This window comes from Saccopteryx leptura, chromosome 13 (genome assembly GCF_036850995.1).
Source record: "Saccopteryx leptura isolate mSacLep1 chromosome 13, mSacLep1_pri_phased_curated, whole genome shotgun sequence".
In the NCBI taxonomy this organism is placed as follows: domain Eukaryota; kingdom Metazoa; phylum Chordata; class Mammalia; order Chiroptera; family Emballonuridae; genus Saccopteryx; species Saccopteryx leptura.
In genome coordinates, this window is record NC_089515.1 from 24,623,296 (window position 1) to 24,640,140 (window position 16,845).

The 16,845-nt window shown below is 42.5% G+C and overlaps 1 protein-coding gene across 2 annotated transcripts; it reads right to left on the reverse strand.

The window, feature by feature from the left end:
• Positions 1-343: 343 nt before the first annotated feature.
• BORCS7 (BLOC-1 related complex subunit 7) lies at positions 344-11,724 on the reverse strand. 2 transcript variants are annotated; one of them, XM_066355456.1, is made up of 5 exons: positions 11,573-11,724; positions 3,045-3,107; positions 2,894-2,937; positions 1,540-1,560; positions 344-1,004 (listed from the first exon to the last, which is right to left on the reverse strand). In XM_066355456.1, exons 1-5 carry the CDS (start codon positions 11,708-11,710, stop codon positions 953-955), a joined length of 318 nt encoding a protein of 105 aa, XP_066211553.1. In that variant the 5' UTR covers positions 11,711-11,724; the 3' UTR covers positions 344-952. The 2 variants fall into 2 exon arrangements, with proteins under 2 accessions (XP_066211553.1, XP_066211554.1); XM_066355457.1 differs by having other exon boundaries at positions 344-1,028.
• Between the last annotated feature and the right edge of the window lie 5,121 nt (positions 11,725-16,845).

Sequence of the window (16,845 nt, forward strand, 5' to 3'; positions counted from 1 at the left end):
ATAATAAATAAAGTAAGTATCTCCCCTGAGTTACTAGAAAAAAAGAAAACAGGTATTACCTATCACCATTCTGTGACCAGGAAATTAAAATATTTCCTAAATTTATAATTAAAAGAAAAAATTCTTTATTGATTTTTTTTTTTTTTTAGAGAGAGAGTAGTGAGAGAGAGAGACAGAGAGAGAGAGAAGGGGGAGGAGCAGGAAGCATCACCTCCCATATGTGCCTTGACCAGGCAAACCCAAGGTTTCGAACCGGGGACCTCAGTGTTCCAGGTCAACGCTTTATCCCACTGCGCCACCACAGGTCAGGCCGAAAAAATTCTTTAAAAAAGAATATTAATCATTCTTCTATGTTCACAATAGAAGCTTTATTTCTGAATTTAAAACACTACTCGGTATTAGTTTAAGAATCACATTTTGACAATATGGCTTTTGACATTAAAGTTTTAGGGGAAAAACTATGACAGCTTTTATTTTATTTTATTTATTATTTTTTTATTGATATTAATTTACTGTGTTTACATAGATTCTAGTGTTGCTCCGAATGCATCCCCCCTCCCCTGTATTCCCCTCAACATCTCCTTAGCTCCCCTCCCCATTGCACCCTCCCCACTTCCCTTCAGGTTTATCCCATCCTATCAACCCCCTTCCCTCTGTCCTCTTTTCCTCTGAAAACTATGACAGCTTTTAATTTTGCTTTAACATCAAACTAATAGAGCAACTAAAAAATATGGAGCAACTTAAAAATTCAACAAGAGCATGGGTTAGTCTGATTTAAGAAATGCTTCCAAAATTCAAACACCTAAGCTTCTTTTCAGGAGAAACTGTACATCACCACAAACCTTTTCTAACTTGACTTTTAGAGAAGAAAATGGAAAATCAAACCCAGAGTACAACGGTGGTGGTAGATTATCTTCAGCTCAGCATTAGGCAAAGCCTTCTTTAAGCTGTTCTATTTCAATAGATGATTCAACTGGTCCTGGAGATCTGATGACTGCTCAACACTAGAGATTAGAGGAACAGTTTATCTGGAATGAGCAATAAAGACATCTCTGTGCAAATTATTTGTACTTTAGTGTATAAGTACTGTTGAAGTGAAATCAAAATGTATATTATGGGCTACTAGAGTCCCCGAAGTTTTTAAACTACAAAGAACAGGGCTGTAAAGCTGATTAGTATTGTAAACAATATAAAAAGGGACAGATATAATCCTCTTGAAAAAACCCAGGCAGTTTAATGACTTTAACACATTTACTCTACTTAATGATTATCACCAATGTAAAAAGTTTTCTTAAGGTTGGTCTCTACACCCTGTAACTTTTAGAAATCCTTTACTAGCAGTGCATACCTTTGACTTACTGCCTGCCTTTAAAATATGTACATTGTATTCTTTATATCCCAGCTGAGCTATCCCAGAGCGTGTGTCAATTTCAGGGCTTCTGTCAACCAGAGCTCTGCACTGATAGTAGGCCCAACAGTATAATTCCCTTCCGACTGCTTCAGTTGGCCATCCACTCTCCTACCTATGCAGTTACTTACTTCTTCTGAATAGCTTCTTGCCTAAATCAGAAAAGGAAAGAAGAAAATAAACATAAGAAAACTCAGTGAACTAGAAGTTAGTTATGGTCAGATGCATATAGGCTGAACGAATTTCCAGTTTATGTCACATTCTGTATTTCTGCCCATCCTGTCCTAAGTTTGTGCTATTGAACCTGTTCGCTATCTGAGTGCAGAGCTGCTAAACAGGTAATAATATTCCATCAGAGTATGGGATGGGGTCTAACAAACCACACACAGAACTCAGATTCAGTTTGCAGAGTATGTGGAGTCAAATGGTCACATACCTGATATTTTTCACGCCCAAAGAATGAACATCTAGTTATTTAAACATCAAGAGTTGAATTCCCAACCATATATTTCTAATAGGTACATTAATATAATATCGACTACCTAAAATATAAAACAAAATAAGATGAAAAGCTAATAAAATTATAATTTTATCCAAAATTATAATGGGAAAAAAATATATAATGGAGAAGGTATCTTTACATTTCAAAATCTCCTGGATGATATACATGTAGCTAGGACTAGGCCACATGTTGGAATGTAGGATGTAGGTCACAGTTAACTCTTGACTCCCCAGGGAAGGAGCAGACTCTCCAGAGGGAAGCTTAATCACAGACAATCAACAAAGACTGATAAAAGCCCTGGCCGACTGGCTCAGTGGTAGAGTGTCCGCCTGGTGTGTGGAAGTTGATTCCTGGCCAGGGCACACAGGAGAAGTGCCCATCTGCTTCTCCACCCTTCCCCCTCTCCTTCTTCTTTCTCTCTCTCTTCCCCTCCCACAGCTAAGGCTCTAAAGGAGCGAAGTTGGCCCGAGCACTGAGGATGGCTCCATGGCCTCAGCCTTAGGTGCTAGAGTGGCTCCGGTTACAATGGAGCAACAGCCCAGATGGGCAGTGCATCACCCCCTGGTGGGCTTGCAGGGTGGATTCCGGTTGGGCACATGCAGGAGTCTGTCTCTGCTTTTAACTTCAGGAAAACACACACACACACACACACACACACACACGACTGATAAAGTGCCTACTGGGTGCCAAGCACTGGCATAGTCCTGGCATGGGCCCTGCCCTGTTGGGTTTACAGTCTCTTCCTCTGAGAAGCCCTCAAATTAACACATAAAGTTCACAAAAGGCAATCCTTGCACCTGATCTCACTCTAACTTCTACTGAAATCTCAGGAGTCTTTTCCACAGAGAACTCATCCTCGACCAACCTCACCTGTACTCCTAACTCCTGCCTCTGCAGGAAAATGAGCTGAGCACGAGGGCAACGAGAAGCAGCCCAAGGGTAACGATTTTGTAGCAAGTAGTCAGCAGAGAGGGCATACTCACTGGTATTGAAGGTGTGTTGTTATTATTGCCATTTTCCTTAAACTCTGCATTAAAAACAAAACAAAACCAGAAATAGAACATTCCACTTCCCTGTAGCCACTCAAACTATACATAAATATAAAACGCAAATCATAAAATAAATGATTCTTACATCTTCCGAGTGCAAGATGGCATCTTCCTGTAGTACCATGTTTCGAGCCGCCTGACCTAGCAGCTGGAAGACAATGGCAATATTCAAAACTTCCAAACTTCCTGTTACCCCTCTCTGCAGCTGTTATACCCCTGCCCTCTCCCTTCCCCCAACTCTCCCGTACAACAAACACTCCAAATATAATGGAGGATAATGTCCGACTTGTTCACGTTGAGAATCCATTTCACTGTCACAGTGACAGTTCTGGCATGGGCTCAATATCTGTTACAAGGGGCCACTGCCTGAGAAATCAGTGCTCCGTAACTGCTGAGCTCTCTGCCAGCTTCTTAGTCAAGTGCTGCGAAGAGAAGTCTGCCAAAAACACCTTTGGCTATGCAAGCCCAGTGAGAACCTAACTTCTGTTCTTTAAAGTCAAATCTGAAACTGACCTATACGGGCACTGGAATGCTGAGGTCGCCGGTTCGAAACCCTGGGCTTACCTGGTCAAGACACATATGAGAAGCAACTACTACAAGTTGATGTTTCCCACACAACCCACCCCCTTTTATTTTTCTCTCTCTCTTTCTCTCTCTAAAATCAAAAAATAAAAATCTTAAAAAGAATAAAAATAATAAAAAAGACAAATTTGGGATCTAGGGTGGTTTGAGAGGAGTGTGGGGCAGGGCTTCCAGCAGGACTGAAAAGGAGAGAAAAAATGCAGCTGTTCAGAAATGGAATGAGAACCTCAGAGAAGGAGAAAAAGGGCCTGGGAAGAAGCTTGGGATTTGAAGTGGGAAACCCACACCTGAAGGACGGCAAGAGAGGGCTAGGGAAGAGGAAAGAAAGGAGACATGTGGAGGCAGATTTAATGAGTTCACTGACCGCTGGGCCCTGAGCTCTGATTCAGCTGGGTGGCCTGTGGTCAGATATGTGACTCGGCACCAAGAGACAAGAGATCAACAGAGGTTTCTGGCTACTGTTGCCCCCTGATCCTGGCAGACATTAAGTCCACCATGGCCCTGGCCAGCTGGCTCAGTGGTAGAGCATCGGCCCAGCATGTGGAAGCCCCGGGTTCGACTTCTGGCCAGGGCACACAGGAGAAGCACCCATCTGCTTCTCCACCCTTCCCCCTTTCTTTTTTCTCTATCTCTCTCTTCCCCTCCCACAGCCAAGGCTCCATTGGAGCAAAGTTGGCCCGGGCGCTGAGGATGGCTCCATGGCCTCTGCCTCAGGCGCTAGAATGGCTCTGGTTGCAACAGAGCAACGCCCCAGATGGGCAGAGTATCGTCCCCTGATGGGCATGCCGGGTGGATCCTGGTCGGGCTCATGTGGGAGTCTGTCTGACTGCCTCCCTGCTTCTAATTTCGGGGAAAAAAAGTCCACCATTTAAAGGAAGCTACTGTTATATGTGTTCTACCAACCCTCCCTGTTCCCTTGGGTCAGAGATTCTGATAAAAAAGGGACCCATGGCTCCAAATTAAACAGGAGCACAAGCACTGCTACAGCCACCTGATTCTTTCCCTTATGGCAACTTTCATTATTTTTCTTTTAAAGTTATAAAATTAATAAACCTTTACATGTTTCTAAAGTCAAAACAATAAAAAAGGCCTTCCATCCCTGCTCCTTCCCTTCCCTGTTCTTTCTCTCCTATGCATAAATATTTTTTGCCTGACCAGGTGGTGGCGCAGTGGATAGAGCGTCGGACTGGGATGAGAAGGACCCAGGTTCAAGACCCCGAGGTCGCCAGCTTGAGTGCGGGCTCATCTGGTTTGAGCAAAAAGCTCACCAGCTTGGACCCAAGGTCGCTGGCTCGAGCAAGGGGTTACTCAGTCTGCTGAAGGCCCATGGTCAAGGCACATTTGAGAAAGCAATCAATTAACTAAGGTGTCACAACAAAAAACTGATGATTGATGCTTCTCATCTCTCTCCCTTCCTGTCTCTCTGTCCCTGTCTATCCCTCTCTCTGACTCTCTCTCTGTCTCTGTAAAAATAAATAAAATAAGTAAATAAATATTTTTTTCATTAAGTGAAAGCAGGTAAGGCAGAGAGACACACCAGGATCCACCTGGCAAGCCCCCATGGGGCGATGCTCTGCCCATCTGGGGCACTGCTCCGTTGCTCAGTAATTGAGCTTTTTAGCGCCTGAGGCAGAGGCTACCAGAGCCATCCTCAGCGCCCAGGGCCAATGGGCTCAAATCAATGTAGCCACTGGCTGCAGGAGTGGGAAAGGGAGAGAAGCAGATGGTCACTTCTCCTATGTGCTCTAACCAGGAAACAAACCTGGGACATCCATATGTTGGGCCAACACTCTATCCACTGAGCCACTGGCCAGGGCCAATAAATATTTATTAAATGAATGCTGTGGGGACTACATCAGACTAAGAAGTTTTTGCTCAGCAAGAGAAACGGACAACAAAATAAACAGATAGCCAACTAAATGGGAAATGATATTTTCAAACAACAGCTCAGATAAGGGCCTAATATCCAAAATATACAAAGAACTCATAAAACTCAACAACAAACAAACAATCCAATAAAAATGGGAAGAGGACATGAACAGCCACTTCTCTCAGGAAGAAATACAAGTGGCCAACAGATATAGGAAAAGATGCTCACCTTCATTAGTTATTAGAGAAATGCAAATCAAAACTGCAATGAGATACCACCTCACACCTGTTAGATTAGCTATTATTAACAAGACAGGTAATAGCAAATGTTGGAGAGGCTGTGGAGAAAAAGAAACCCTCATTCACTGTTGGGAATGTAAAGTAGTACAACCATTATGGAAGAAAGTATGGTGGTTCCTCAAAAAACTGAAAATAGAACTACCTTATGACCCAGCAATCCCTCTACTGGGTATATATCCCAAAAACTCAGAAACATTGATACGTAAAGACACATGCAGCCCCATGTTCACTGCAGCATTGTTCACAGTGGCCAAGACATGGAAACAACCAAAAAGCCCTTCAATAGAAGACTGGATAAAGAAGATGTGGCACATATACACTATGGAATACTACTCAGCCATAAGAAATGATGACATCGGATCATTTACAACAAAATAGTGGGATCTTGATAACATTATACAGAGTGAAATAAGTAAATCAGAAAAACCAAGATCTGCATTATTCCATACGTAGGTGGGACATAAAAATGAGACTAAGAGACATTGATAAGAGTGTGGTGGTTATAGGGGGGCGGGGGGAGGAAAAGAGGGAGGGGGAGGGGCACAAAGAAAACTAGATAGAAGGTGACGGAGGACAATCTGACTTTGGGTTATGGGTATGCAACATAATTGAATGACAAGATAACCTGGACTTGTTTTCTTTGAACATATGTACCCTGATTTATTGATGTCACCCTAGTAAAATTAATAAAAAAAAAAAAGAATGCTGTGGAATAAACATTTTACATATGGAAATTGTCAGTTAATCAAACAAAATAGCTTTGTGGAGTCTGCTGAAGAGAGAAGCAATGCTCTATGGGCTGAGAAGGACTGAAAGTCAATAAGACACTCCGATAACCTCCGAATCTACTAAAGGAAACGGTAAAAATATGTAAGCAATTATAGAAAAAGGAAATACAGTATGTGATAAGTATCATGTAAGAGATCCAGAAAAAGCCCCTGACCAGGTAGCTCAGTTGGTTAGGGCATAGCCCCAATACACCAAGGTGTGGGTTCAGTTCAATCCTGGTCAGGCACATAGAAGAATCAATCAATGAGTACATAAATAAGTGAAACAACAAATCGATGATTTTTTCTCTCTCCATCTTTCTCTAAAATCAACAATTTTTTTTTTTTTTTTTTAACAGAGACAGAGTGAGAGTCAGAGTCAGATAGACAGGGACAGACAGACAGGAACGGAGAGAGATGAGAAGCATCAATCATCAGTTTTTCGTTTGACACCTTAGTTGTTCATTGATTGCTTTCTCATATGTGCCTTGACCGCGGGCCTTCAGCAGACCAAGTAACCCCTTGCTCGAGCCAGCGACCTTGGGTCCAAGCTGGTGAGCTTTGCTCAAACCAGATGAACCCACGCTCAAGCTGGCGACCTCAGGGTCTTGAACCTGGACCCTTCGCAACCCAGTCCGACGCTCCATCCACTGCGCCACCGCCCGGTCAGGCTAAAATCAACAAATTTTAAAAATTAAAAAAATAGAGAGATCCAGTAAAGTTCAGAAATGTAAGAAATGATATGTCAATCCTGACCCAGAAAGCTGCAATGGTTTCAACTTAACTCAAGCCATACCACTTATTGAGTATCCTATCGAAGTCTACTACAGAATCAGCCCATGTAAAACATACAAGGAGGCCCTGGCCAGATAGCTCAGTTATTTAGAGCTTCATCTCCGGACGCCAAGACTGTGGGCTGGATTCCACTCAGGGAACATGTAACAGTCAGCCAGCCAGTGAATGCATGGATTGGCAGTACAGCAAGTCAACGTTTCTCTCTCTCCCTCCCTTCCTCTCTAAAATCAGTAAGTAAAAAAAATAATTTTAATCTACTATTTAAAAAAAAAAAAAAAAACCCTGACTAGACGGTGGCACAGTGGATAGAACACTGGATTGGGATACGGAGGACCCAGGCTCGAAACTCTGAAATCACCAGCTTGAGCACAGGTTCACCAGCTTGAGTGCGGGGTCACTGGCTTGAGCGTGGGATCATAGACATGACCCCATGGTTGCTGGCTTGAAGCCCAAGGTCGCTGGCATGAGTAAGGGGTCAACTCACTCTGCTGTAGCCCCCCCTGTCAAGGCACATATGAGAAAGCAATCAATGAACAACTAAGGAGTCACAACAAAGAATTGATGCTTCTCATTCTCTCCCTTCCGGCCGGTCTGTCCCTATTTGTTCCTCTATCTCTCTCTCTGTCTCTGTCACACACAAAAAAGAAAAGAGAAGTACACAAGGAGGAGGAACAAAAAGGAGGAAACCACATTAGGACAGTCAATGGTGGCACAGTGGGTTTTTGGCTACTTAATCCAACTAGTACCATATGGGAGGTGGTATCCAAGAACGTGGGCCTGGGCCTGGTTAGTTGGCTCAGTGGTAAACTGTCAGCCCAGCATATGGATGTCTTGGGCTCCACTCCCAGTCAGGGCACACAGGAAAAGCAACCATCTGCTTTTCTAACCCTCCCCCTCTGCCTTTCTCCTCCCCCCTCCTCCCATAGCCACAGCTCAATTGGTTGGAGTGAGCTGGCCCCTGGTGCAAAGGATGGCTCAGTGGCCTCCACCTCAGACACTAAAAATTGCTCAGTTGCCAAGCAACACCCCAGATGGGCAAAGTATAGCCTTATAGGGGGCTTGCCAGGTGGATCCTGGTCAGGGCACGTGCAGGAGTCTGTCTCTCTCTGCCTCCCTTCCTCTCACTGAATAAAAAAAAAATGTGGGCCTAAAACCAACCTGCCTAGGATTAAATCTTAGCTCTACCCCTTCCTAGCTATTGTGTGACCTTGGACAAATTAAATTCCTCTCTGAATCCTCTATATAAGAAAACTACCTCCTTTATTAGTGATTATAAAGACTTAATGAATTAAGCTATATAAAACAGCAGTGTCCAGCACATAGTAGATGCTCAACAAATGTAAGTTTATTATGATAAATATGGATGTTCAATACACACTAGTGGTTAACTATGAACACCATCTATTTTTTTAATTTTATATTATTATATCATGTTTCTCTCCAGAAAAGATTCAAGGCAATTTATACCAAACTATATGTGTATGTACACATACATACACACATTTTAAAAGCAGAAATAGAATCTAAAAGTCATGCCTGACTAGGTGGTGACACAGTGGATAGAGCATTGGACTGGGATGTGGAAGACCCAAGTTCGAAACCTGGAAGTTGCCGGCTTGAGCTCAAGTTCACCAGCTTGAGCGTGGGGTTGCTGGCTTGAACATAGGATCAGAGACATGACCCCATGGTCGCTGGCTTGAGCCCAAAGGTTTCTGGCTTGAGCAAGGGGTCACTTGCTCTGCCCCCCATTCAAGGCACATATAAGAAAGCAGTCAATGAACAACTAAGAAGCCGCAATGAAGAATTGATACTTCTCATCTCTCTCCCTTCATTTCTGTCTGTCCCTATCTGTTCCTCTCTTTATCTGTCCCTGTCCAAAAAAAAAAAAAGGAATCTAAAAAAGAAGGCATGAAAAGAAGAAGGCAGTAAATGACATAGGAACTAAAACTGACATAGGAACTTCTGTGCAAGCAATGCAAAAAATGAAACACAAGTTGCATAATTCTTATTTGGTAAAAGGCAGTATTACAATTCTTTGAAAGAGATAACTTTTCTGATAATGAATCATAAAATGAATACATCATGTGGGACCTCACAAAAAGTATATTTAGGACACCAGATCAGTGACTTCAACAACAGTGTTATGGTAAAGCAAATACCTCATACAGTTGTTTCTTATAGCCACTATCAATAAAAGCTAAAGACAAAACATGAAAGCTAATTCTGTAAAGACAGTTCTATTGGACCCTAAGCTAACATGAATAAAGCTGAAATTAACATTCAAATATAAGTCTAAAGACTTGTGTACATGTTATGCTTGCTACTGCAACTATAAATTTAATGAATATAGAAACTGATGTATTGAATAAGATGAATTTAAAAAGGGAAAGAATTCATGCTATTTCTATGAAAATTAAGTTGAAAATCAAAAATACTTCTTGAAGACGAGTAGTGAAGATACACTACTGGCCCAGATAGCTCAGTTGGCTGGAGTGTCGTCCTGGAGCGCAGAGGCTGCCAGCACATACAGGAACGAATCGATGTTCCTGTTTCTCTCTTTCTCCCTTCTTCTATCACTAATGTCAATAAATTTAAAAAATTAAAATATACTACTGAGTTAATTATGAGAAAGACAAGAGTATATAGGAGAAAGTCATAGAAATCTAAAAGACTAAAAAAAAAAAGGCCCTGCACTCAAATTGTTCAACAAGTGTATTGAAGATGTTCTATTGATACTTTGGCCTGTCCTGTGGTGGCGCAGTGGATACAGCATCGACCTGGAATGCTGAGGTTGCCGGTTTAAAACCCTAAGCTTGCCTGGCCAAGGCCCTTATGGGAGTTGATGTTTCCAGTTTCTCCTCCTTCTCTCTCTCTCCTCTCTAAAATGAATAAATAAAATCTTTAAAAATTAAAAAAAAAAAAAAGATGTTCTACTTTAAGATTTTTTTAATTCATTTTAGAGAGGAGAGAGAGAGAGAGGGAAATAGAAGCAGGAAGCCTTATCTCCTGTATGTGCCTTGACCAGGCAAGCCCAAGGTTTCAAACCGGCGACCTCAGCGTTCCAGGTCAATGCTTTATCCCACTGTGCCACCACAGTCAGGCTCAGATGTTCCACTTTAAAGAAACCAAAGTTGGAAATCATAGATGATATTTAATGTGTGTAAGGCTGGTTTACATAACAAAATAATGGGCATATTTTCCATTTCTCCTGGGTAAAAAATGATATATGGAATGGCTTGATCTTAGACCCATTTTGTTAGTCCATTCACCTGTCAGTGGGCAGTTGGGTTGGTTCCAGTTTGGTGCTATTATGGCAAAAGGTGCAATGAATATGTATGAGTCTTCGTGTGGTTATATATTTTTATTTTGCTTGGATGAATATCGAGGAATTCAACGAATCTTTTTTTTTTTTTTTTTTTTTTTTTTTTTTTTGGAGAAAGGCAGAGAGTAGTATGTAAAGCTTTCTGGTGTGAAAAGACATCAATAATTCCATACATGGAACCAACCTAATTAAGGGGAACTTACGACAGACAGAGAAGAAACTTAATCTGAAAGGAACAAAATCAAGAATATGACCTCAAAAACAAATCAGAAAGGAATAAAAGCATAGACAGATCATGTACAAAAGTATGAGAGAAATACTGGATGTTGAGGGCAAAACCATGCAGAATTTGGGGGCCAAAAGGGACAGAGACAACCCCGAAGAAACAAATCCGGAACTGGTTAGGACCACTACCTCATCACGTCCTGCGACAATTGCCGCTTTAAAGCACAGATTCCGGAGAGAAAGGGAATTGGGGACTGGGTGAAAAAAGTGAAGATATTAAGCAAAGGGGAAAAAAAAAACTCACTCAAAGACACAGACAACAGTATGGTAATTATAAGTGGGAAAGGGAAGTGGGAGTAGGTAGAAAAAGCTAAATGGGGAAGAAATGTTGATGGACGGAGACTTGACTTGGGGTGAACACACAATACAATATACAGATGATATATTATAGAATTATACACCTAAAATCTATACAACTTTGTTAACTGATGTAATTCCAATACATTCAATTTTTTAAAATAATAAAGCACAGATTTCCCATCATCTCACTTTCTTTCCCCTCTTATACCGCTAGTCCTCCAAAAGAGACTACGCATCCCAGAATGCAACACTTGCCCCTGGCGAAAGAGCTCTAGTCTCCGCCACAATTCACGACCTACAATTCCCAAGATGCAATGCGACCTCCTTTCGCACAGCTCTGAAAGATAGGAGTCCCTCCGAGTATGAGTCCCAGAGAGTGAATTCCCAGCTCACCTCCGAGCTCCGGGAGCCCTTCAGCACCTGTTTAGTGAGGGCGATCACGTCAGTACCGCAGGTGTTCACCTTCTCCGTGAGAAGCCCCTTCACGGACTGGCCGAATCGCGCCTGCGATTCTGGCGTCCCAGTCGCCATCGCCTTAGCTAGTGAACGCCTCCGTACAAGCGATGGCGAGTCACCGGGGCCAAAAATGCGGCAAAGCGGAAGGTAAAAAGGAGGCGTCTTTTTCTTTCCTACCGTGGGAAAAGGAAGGAACACATTTTGCCTAGCGCCTTGTATTTAACTTTAAATTCATTTAAAATACTCAGTTGAGCTCTGGCCAGGTAGCTTAGTTGGTTAGAGCATTATTCTGATACCCAAGGTTGTAGGATCAATCCCAGGTAGGGCACATAGAAAGATCATCCAATACATGGATGGATGGATGGATGGATGGGTTGACCAGCAGATGGATGTTTCTCCCTCTATTTTATCCCTTCTTGCTTCTCTAAAATCAGTCAGTTAGCCCTGGCCGGTTGGCTCAGCAGTAGAGCGTCGGCCTAGCGTGCGGAGGACCCGGGTTCGATTCCTGGCCAGGGCACACAGGAGAAGCGCCCATTTGCTTCTCCACCCCTCCGCCGCGCTTTCCTCTCTGTCTCTCTCTTCCCCTCCCGCAGCCAAGGCTCCATTGGAGCAAAGATGGCCCGGGCGCTGGGGATGGCTCTGTGGCCTCTGCCCCAGGCGCTAGAGTGGCTCTGGTCACGGCAGAGCGACGCCCCGGAGGGGCAGAGCATCGCCCCCTGGTGGGCAGAGCGTCGCCCCTGGTGGGCGTGCCGGGTGGATCCCGGTCGGCGCATGCGGGAGTCTGTCTGACTGTCTCTCCCTGTTTCCAGCTTCAGAAAAATGAAAAGAAAAAAAAAAAAAAAAATCAGTCAGTTAATCAATAATTTAAATTTTTAAAAATAAATAAATAAAATACTCAGCTGACACCCTAAAGATGACAGGTCCCAGGCAAACGGCTCTGATGGGAATGAAGGACAATTTTAGTAAATCCATGGTTTAAAATCAGAAGGCCTAATTACAATCTCAATTGTGCCATTTGTGTGCCTGCAAATTACTCAACCTCTGCATCTTGTGTTCCTCATCTGTGAAATAGAAATAATAATGTTAAAGTCTCCAAAAGGTCAGGAGAATAAATTAAGATCATTCAGATCTATTTTAGCAAACATTTCATGAATGAAATACCAAACACTGAGCTGGGCTGAGGATAGAGAAAGAACTGAAATCCAGTCGTTGTCTCCAAGAATCTCCCAGGCTGATGAGACCTATAACCAGAGAAACTAGAAAGAACAACCCAAAAGAAAAATTGGTAAAATTTACAAACAGGCAATTTTTAAAAATTTAAATGGCCAATTAATGTAAAAAATGTTCAACACCATTAGATAGTTTTTTTTTTTTTTTACAGAGAGAGTCAGAGAGAGGGATAGACAGGGACAGACAGACAGGAAATGGAGAGATGAGAAGCATCAATCATTAGTTTTTCTTTGCACATTGCAACACCTTAATTGTTCATTGATTGCTTTCTCATATGTGCCTTGACCACGGGCCTTCAGCAGACCGAGTAACCCCTTGCTCGAGCCAGAGACCTTGGGCTCAAGCTGGTGAACTTTTGCTCAAACCAGATGAGCCCTCGCTCAAGCTGGTGACCTCGGGGTCTCGAACCTGGGTCTTTTGCATCCCAGTCCGATGCTCTATCCACTGTGCCACTGCCCCGTCAGGCCCATTAGGTAATTTTTCAGTGATAAATGACCTCTTTGTTCTAACTTATTAGTACCTTGGAAAATTGTATCTGAAATGTTTCATGTAGCTTTATTTCTTTTTTACCTAATGTATTTATATAAGAGAGGTAAGAATGACATATTACAAATTTTGTTGTTTTTTTGTTTGTTTTTTACAGAGACAGAGAGAGAGTCAGAGAGAGGGATAGACAGGGACAGACAGACAGGAACAGAGAGATGAGAAGCATCAATCATTAGTTTTTCGTTGCGCATTACAACACCTTAATTGTTCATTGATTGCTTTCTCATACGTGCCTTGACTGCAGGTCTTCAGCAAACTGAGTAATCCCTTGCTGGAGCCAGCGACCTTGGGCTCAAGCTGGTGAGCTTTTGCTCAAACCAGATGAATCCGTGCTCAAGCTGGCGACCTCAGGGTCTTGAACCTGGGTCTTCCGCACCCCAATCCGACGCTCTATCCACTGCACCACTGCCCAGTCAGGCCAAATTTTGTTTTAAATCACCTGTAATCAGCCTTGGCTGGGTAGCTCAGTTGATTAAGAGCACTGTCGTGCCTGACCTGTGGTGGCACAGTGGATAAAGCATTGACCTGGAATGCTGAGGTCTCCAGTTTGAAACTCTGGGCTTACTTGATCAAGGCACATATGAGAAGCAACTATTACTACAAGTTGATGCTTCCCACTTTTCTGTCTCTCTCTCTCTCAAATCAATAAATAAAATCTTTTTAAAAATAATAAAAAAAAAGCATTGTCCCAACACACCAAAGTTATGGGTTCCATCCCAGAATCAGGGCACATGGGAGAATCAACCAATGAATACATAACTAAATAGAACAAGAAGTCAGTATCTCTCTCTTTCTTCCTGTTTCTCCAAGATGTTCCTCTCTCCCTCTAAAATCAGTCAATAAAATAAGTTTACAAAAAAAATTTTTTTAATAAATAAAATCATCTGTAATCATTATCAACATTACTTTTACTTTCAAATGCCTAGATTCATGTCTCTGTTGATTCTTTCATTTAATTCTTGGGGTTTCTTTTGTTTGTTTGTTAGCAAGAGAGAGAGACAGACAGAAAGGGAGAGAGATGAGAAGCATCACTCATATTTGCAGCACTTTAGTTGTTCATTGATTGCTTTTTCATATGTTCCTTGACTGGGGGTGGGGGACTTAAGCAGAACCAGTGACCCCTTGCTCAAGCCAGTGACCTTGGGCTCAAGCCAGCAACCATAGGGTCATGTCTATGATCCCACACTCAAGCTAGTGACCCAGCACTCAAACCGGAGACCTCAGGGTTTTGAACCTGGGTTCTCAATATCCCAGGCCGATGCTCTATCCATTGTACCATCACCTAGTCAGGCTTGTATTTTTGTTTATTTGCTTTTGTTTTGTTTTTTAATGCATTTGTTGGTTTATTCTTGTATGTGCCCTGACCAAGGATTGAACCCACAATCGAACCCACAACCTTGGCATGTAGGGAGGATGCTCTAACAAACTGAGCCACGACCTAATTTAATTTTTATTCTTTCTTTTTTTTTTCTTTCTTTTTTTTTTTTTACAGAGACAGGGAGAGTCAGAAAGAGGGATAGATAGGGACAGACAGACAGGAACGAAGAGAGATGAGAAACACCAATCATCAGTTTTTCGTTGCGACACCTTAGTTGTTCATTGATTGCTTTCTCATATGTGCCTTGACCATGGGCCTTCAGCAGACCAAGTAACCCCTTGCTCAAGCCAGCGACTTTGGTGAGCTTTGCTCAAACCAGATGAGCCTGCATTCAAGCTGGCGAACCCGGAGTCTCGAACCTGGGTCTGCCGCATCCCAGTCCAACGCTCTATCCACTGCGCCACCTCCTGGTCAGGCCTAATTCTTATTCTTAATCAACTTTATTATGGTATAATTAATTGATGTGCAATGACTACATTCTTTTAAAGTATACAATTTTTTTATTTATGTTTTAATTTATTCATTTTAGAGAGGGAAGAGAGTGAGAGAGAGAGAAAGAGAGAGTGAGAGAGAGAGAGAAAGGGGGGAGGATCAGGAAGCATCAACTCCCATATATGCCTTGACCAGGCAAGCACAGGGTTTCGAACCGGCGACCTCAGTGTTCCACTGTTCTTATGTCTCAGTCGCCGGTGATGCTTTATCCACTGCGTCACCACAGGCCAGGCTAAAGTATACAATTTGATGAGTGTTACAGATATGTAACACTAGTGAACCACCACCACTATTAAGATAAGATACATAAGATTTTCATCCCTGGTCAGTTCAGTTGGTTAGAGCATCATCCTGAAACACCAAGGTTGCAGGTTTGATCCCGGGTCAGGGCACATAGGGAAGCGATCAATGAATGCACAACTAAATGGAACAACAAATGAATGCTTCTTCTCTCTCTCTCTCTCTCTCTCTCTCTCTCTCTGTTTTTCTAAAAATAAATCAATAAAAAAAGATAAAGAACATTTTCATCACCCTCAGAAGTTTCCAAGTGTCCCTTTGTAGTCCATCTGCCCCTCTCTCCAGGCAGTAACTGATCTGCTTTATTGCACTATAGATTAATTTGCATTTCTAGAATGTTATATAAATAAAATCATACAGAAAATACTTTTTTGTGTATGACTTCTTCCTCTCAGCATAATGATTTTTTGTGCCCCTCCCCCCACCCCCTCCCCATCTCCCTCCTTCCCTCCCCCCGCCCCCCATAACCACCACTCTCTTGTCTCATTTTTATGTCCCACCAATGTATGGAATCCTGCAGTTCTTGTTTTTTTCTGATTTACTTATTTCACTCCGTATAATGTTATCAAGATCCCACCATTTTGTTGTAAGTGATCTGATGTCATCATTTCTTATGGCTGAATAGTATACCATGGTGTATATGTGCCACATCTTCTTTATCCAGTCTTCTATTTTTTTTTTTACAGTGATTAAAGCCTTTAAGCAAACTCTTGGCCAATACAGCAAGAATCCATAAAAGAGTAGTGTCCTTAACATGTTCACCAAGTCCAAGTTGGCCCCATCACCATGCCAAATCCCTGAAAATGCAACCCAACCCCAGTTTAGTCTGTTAGGAGCTGTCACTAGGAGCAGGAGTCCAGGACAAGTCCATCTCCAGGAAAAGTCCGCATGGCACTGGAATTGTTGTCACAAATCTATACTTTGCAGCTCACATCTAAGTCCCAATGACCGCTGCTTCTAGCTGGTAATGATTCAGGTAGACTGGAAAAGCCATCTGCAGCATGTGTGGAGATGGAGCTTCTGTTCTCCTCTGCCTGGAGAGATGAGACCAGGTTGCTTTTCCCTGGAGCTCTGCGACTGTGGCTTGGTAAAGAGAACCTTGGGATACACTAAGCTGGGTGGCAAAGGTAGATTCATAATAGAAGTTGGCAAAAGGGGGAAAGAGAGCTCTAAATTAGAAGTAGGTCCCATCTGAAATATGAGTGGGGCATTGAGGTAGGAGGAATAAAGGAAACACTATATATTAAACAAAGCAGTAGAAAATAGG

Bases quoted from the DNA above. Each gene is read 5' to 3' on its own strand.
- BORCS7 (XM_066355456.1), bottom strand. From the start codon at position 11,710: ATGGCGACTGGGACGCCAGAATCGCAGGCGCGATTCGGCCAGTCCGTG. The intron at 3,108-11,572 runs GTGAGCTGGGAA...ATTGTCTTCCAG, and splicing joins AGGGCTCCCGGAGCTCGGAG to CTGCTAGGTCAGGCGGCTCG. The intron at 1,561-2,893 runs GTGAGTATGCCC...TTTCTGATTTAG, and splicing joins ACAACACACCTTCAATACCA to GCAAGAAGCTATTCAGAAGA.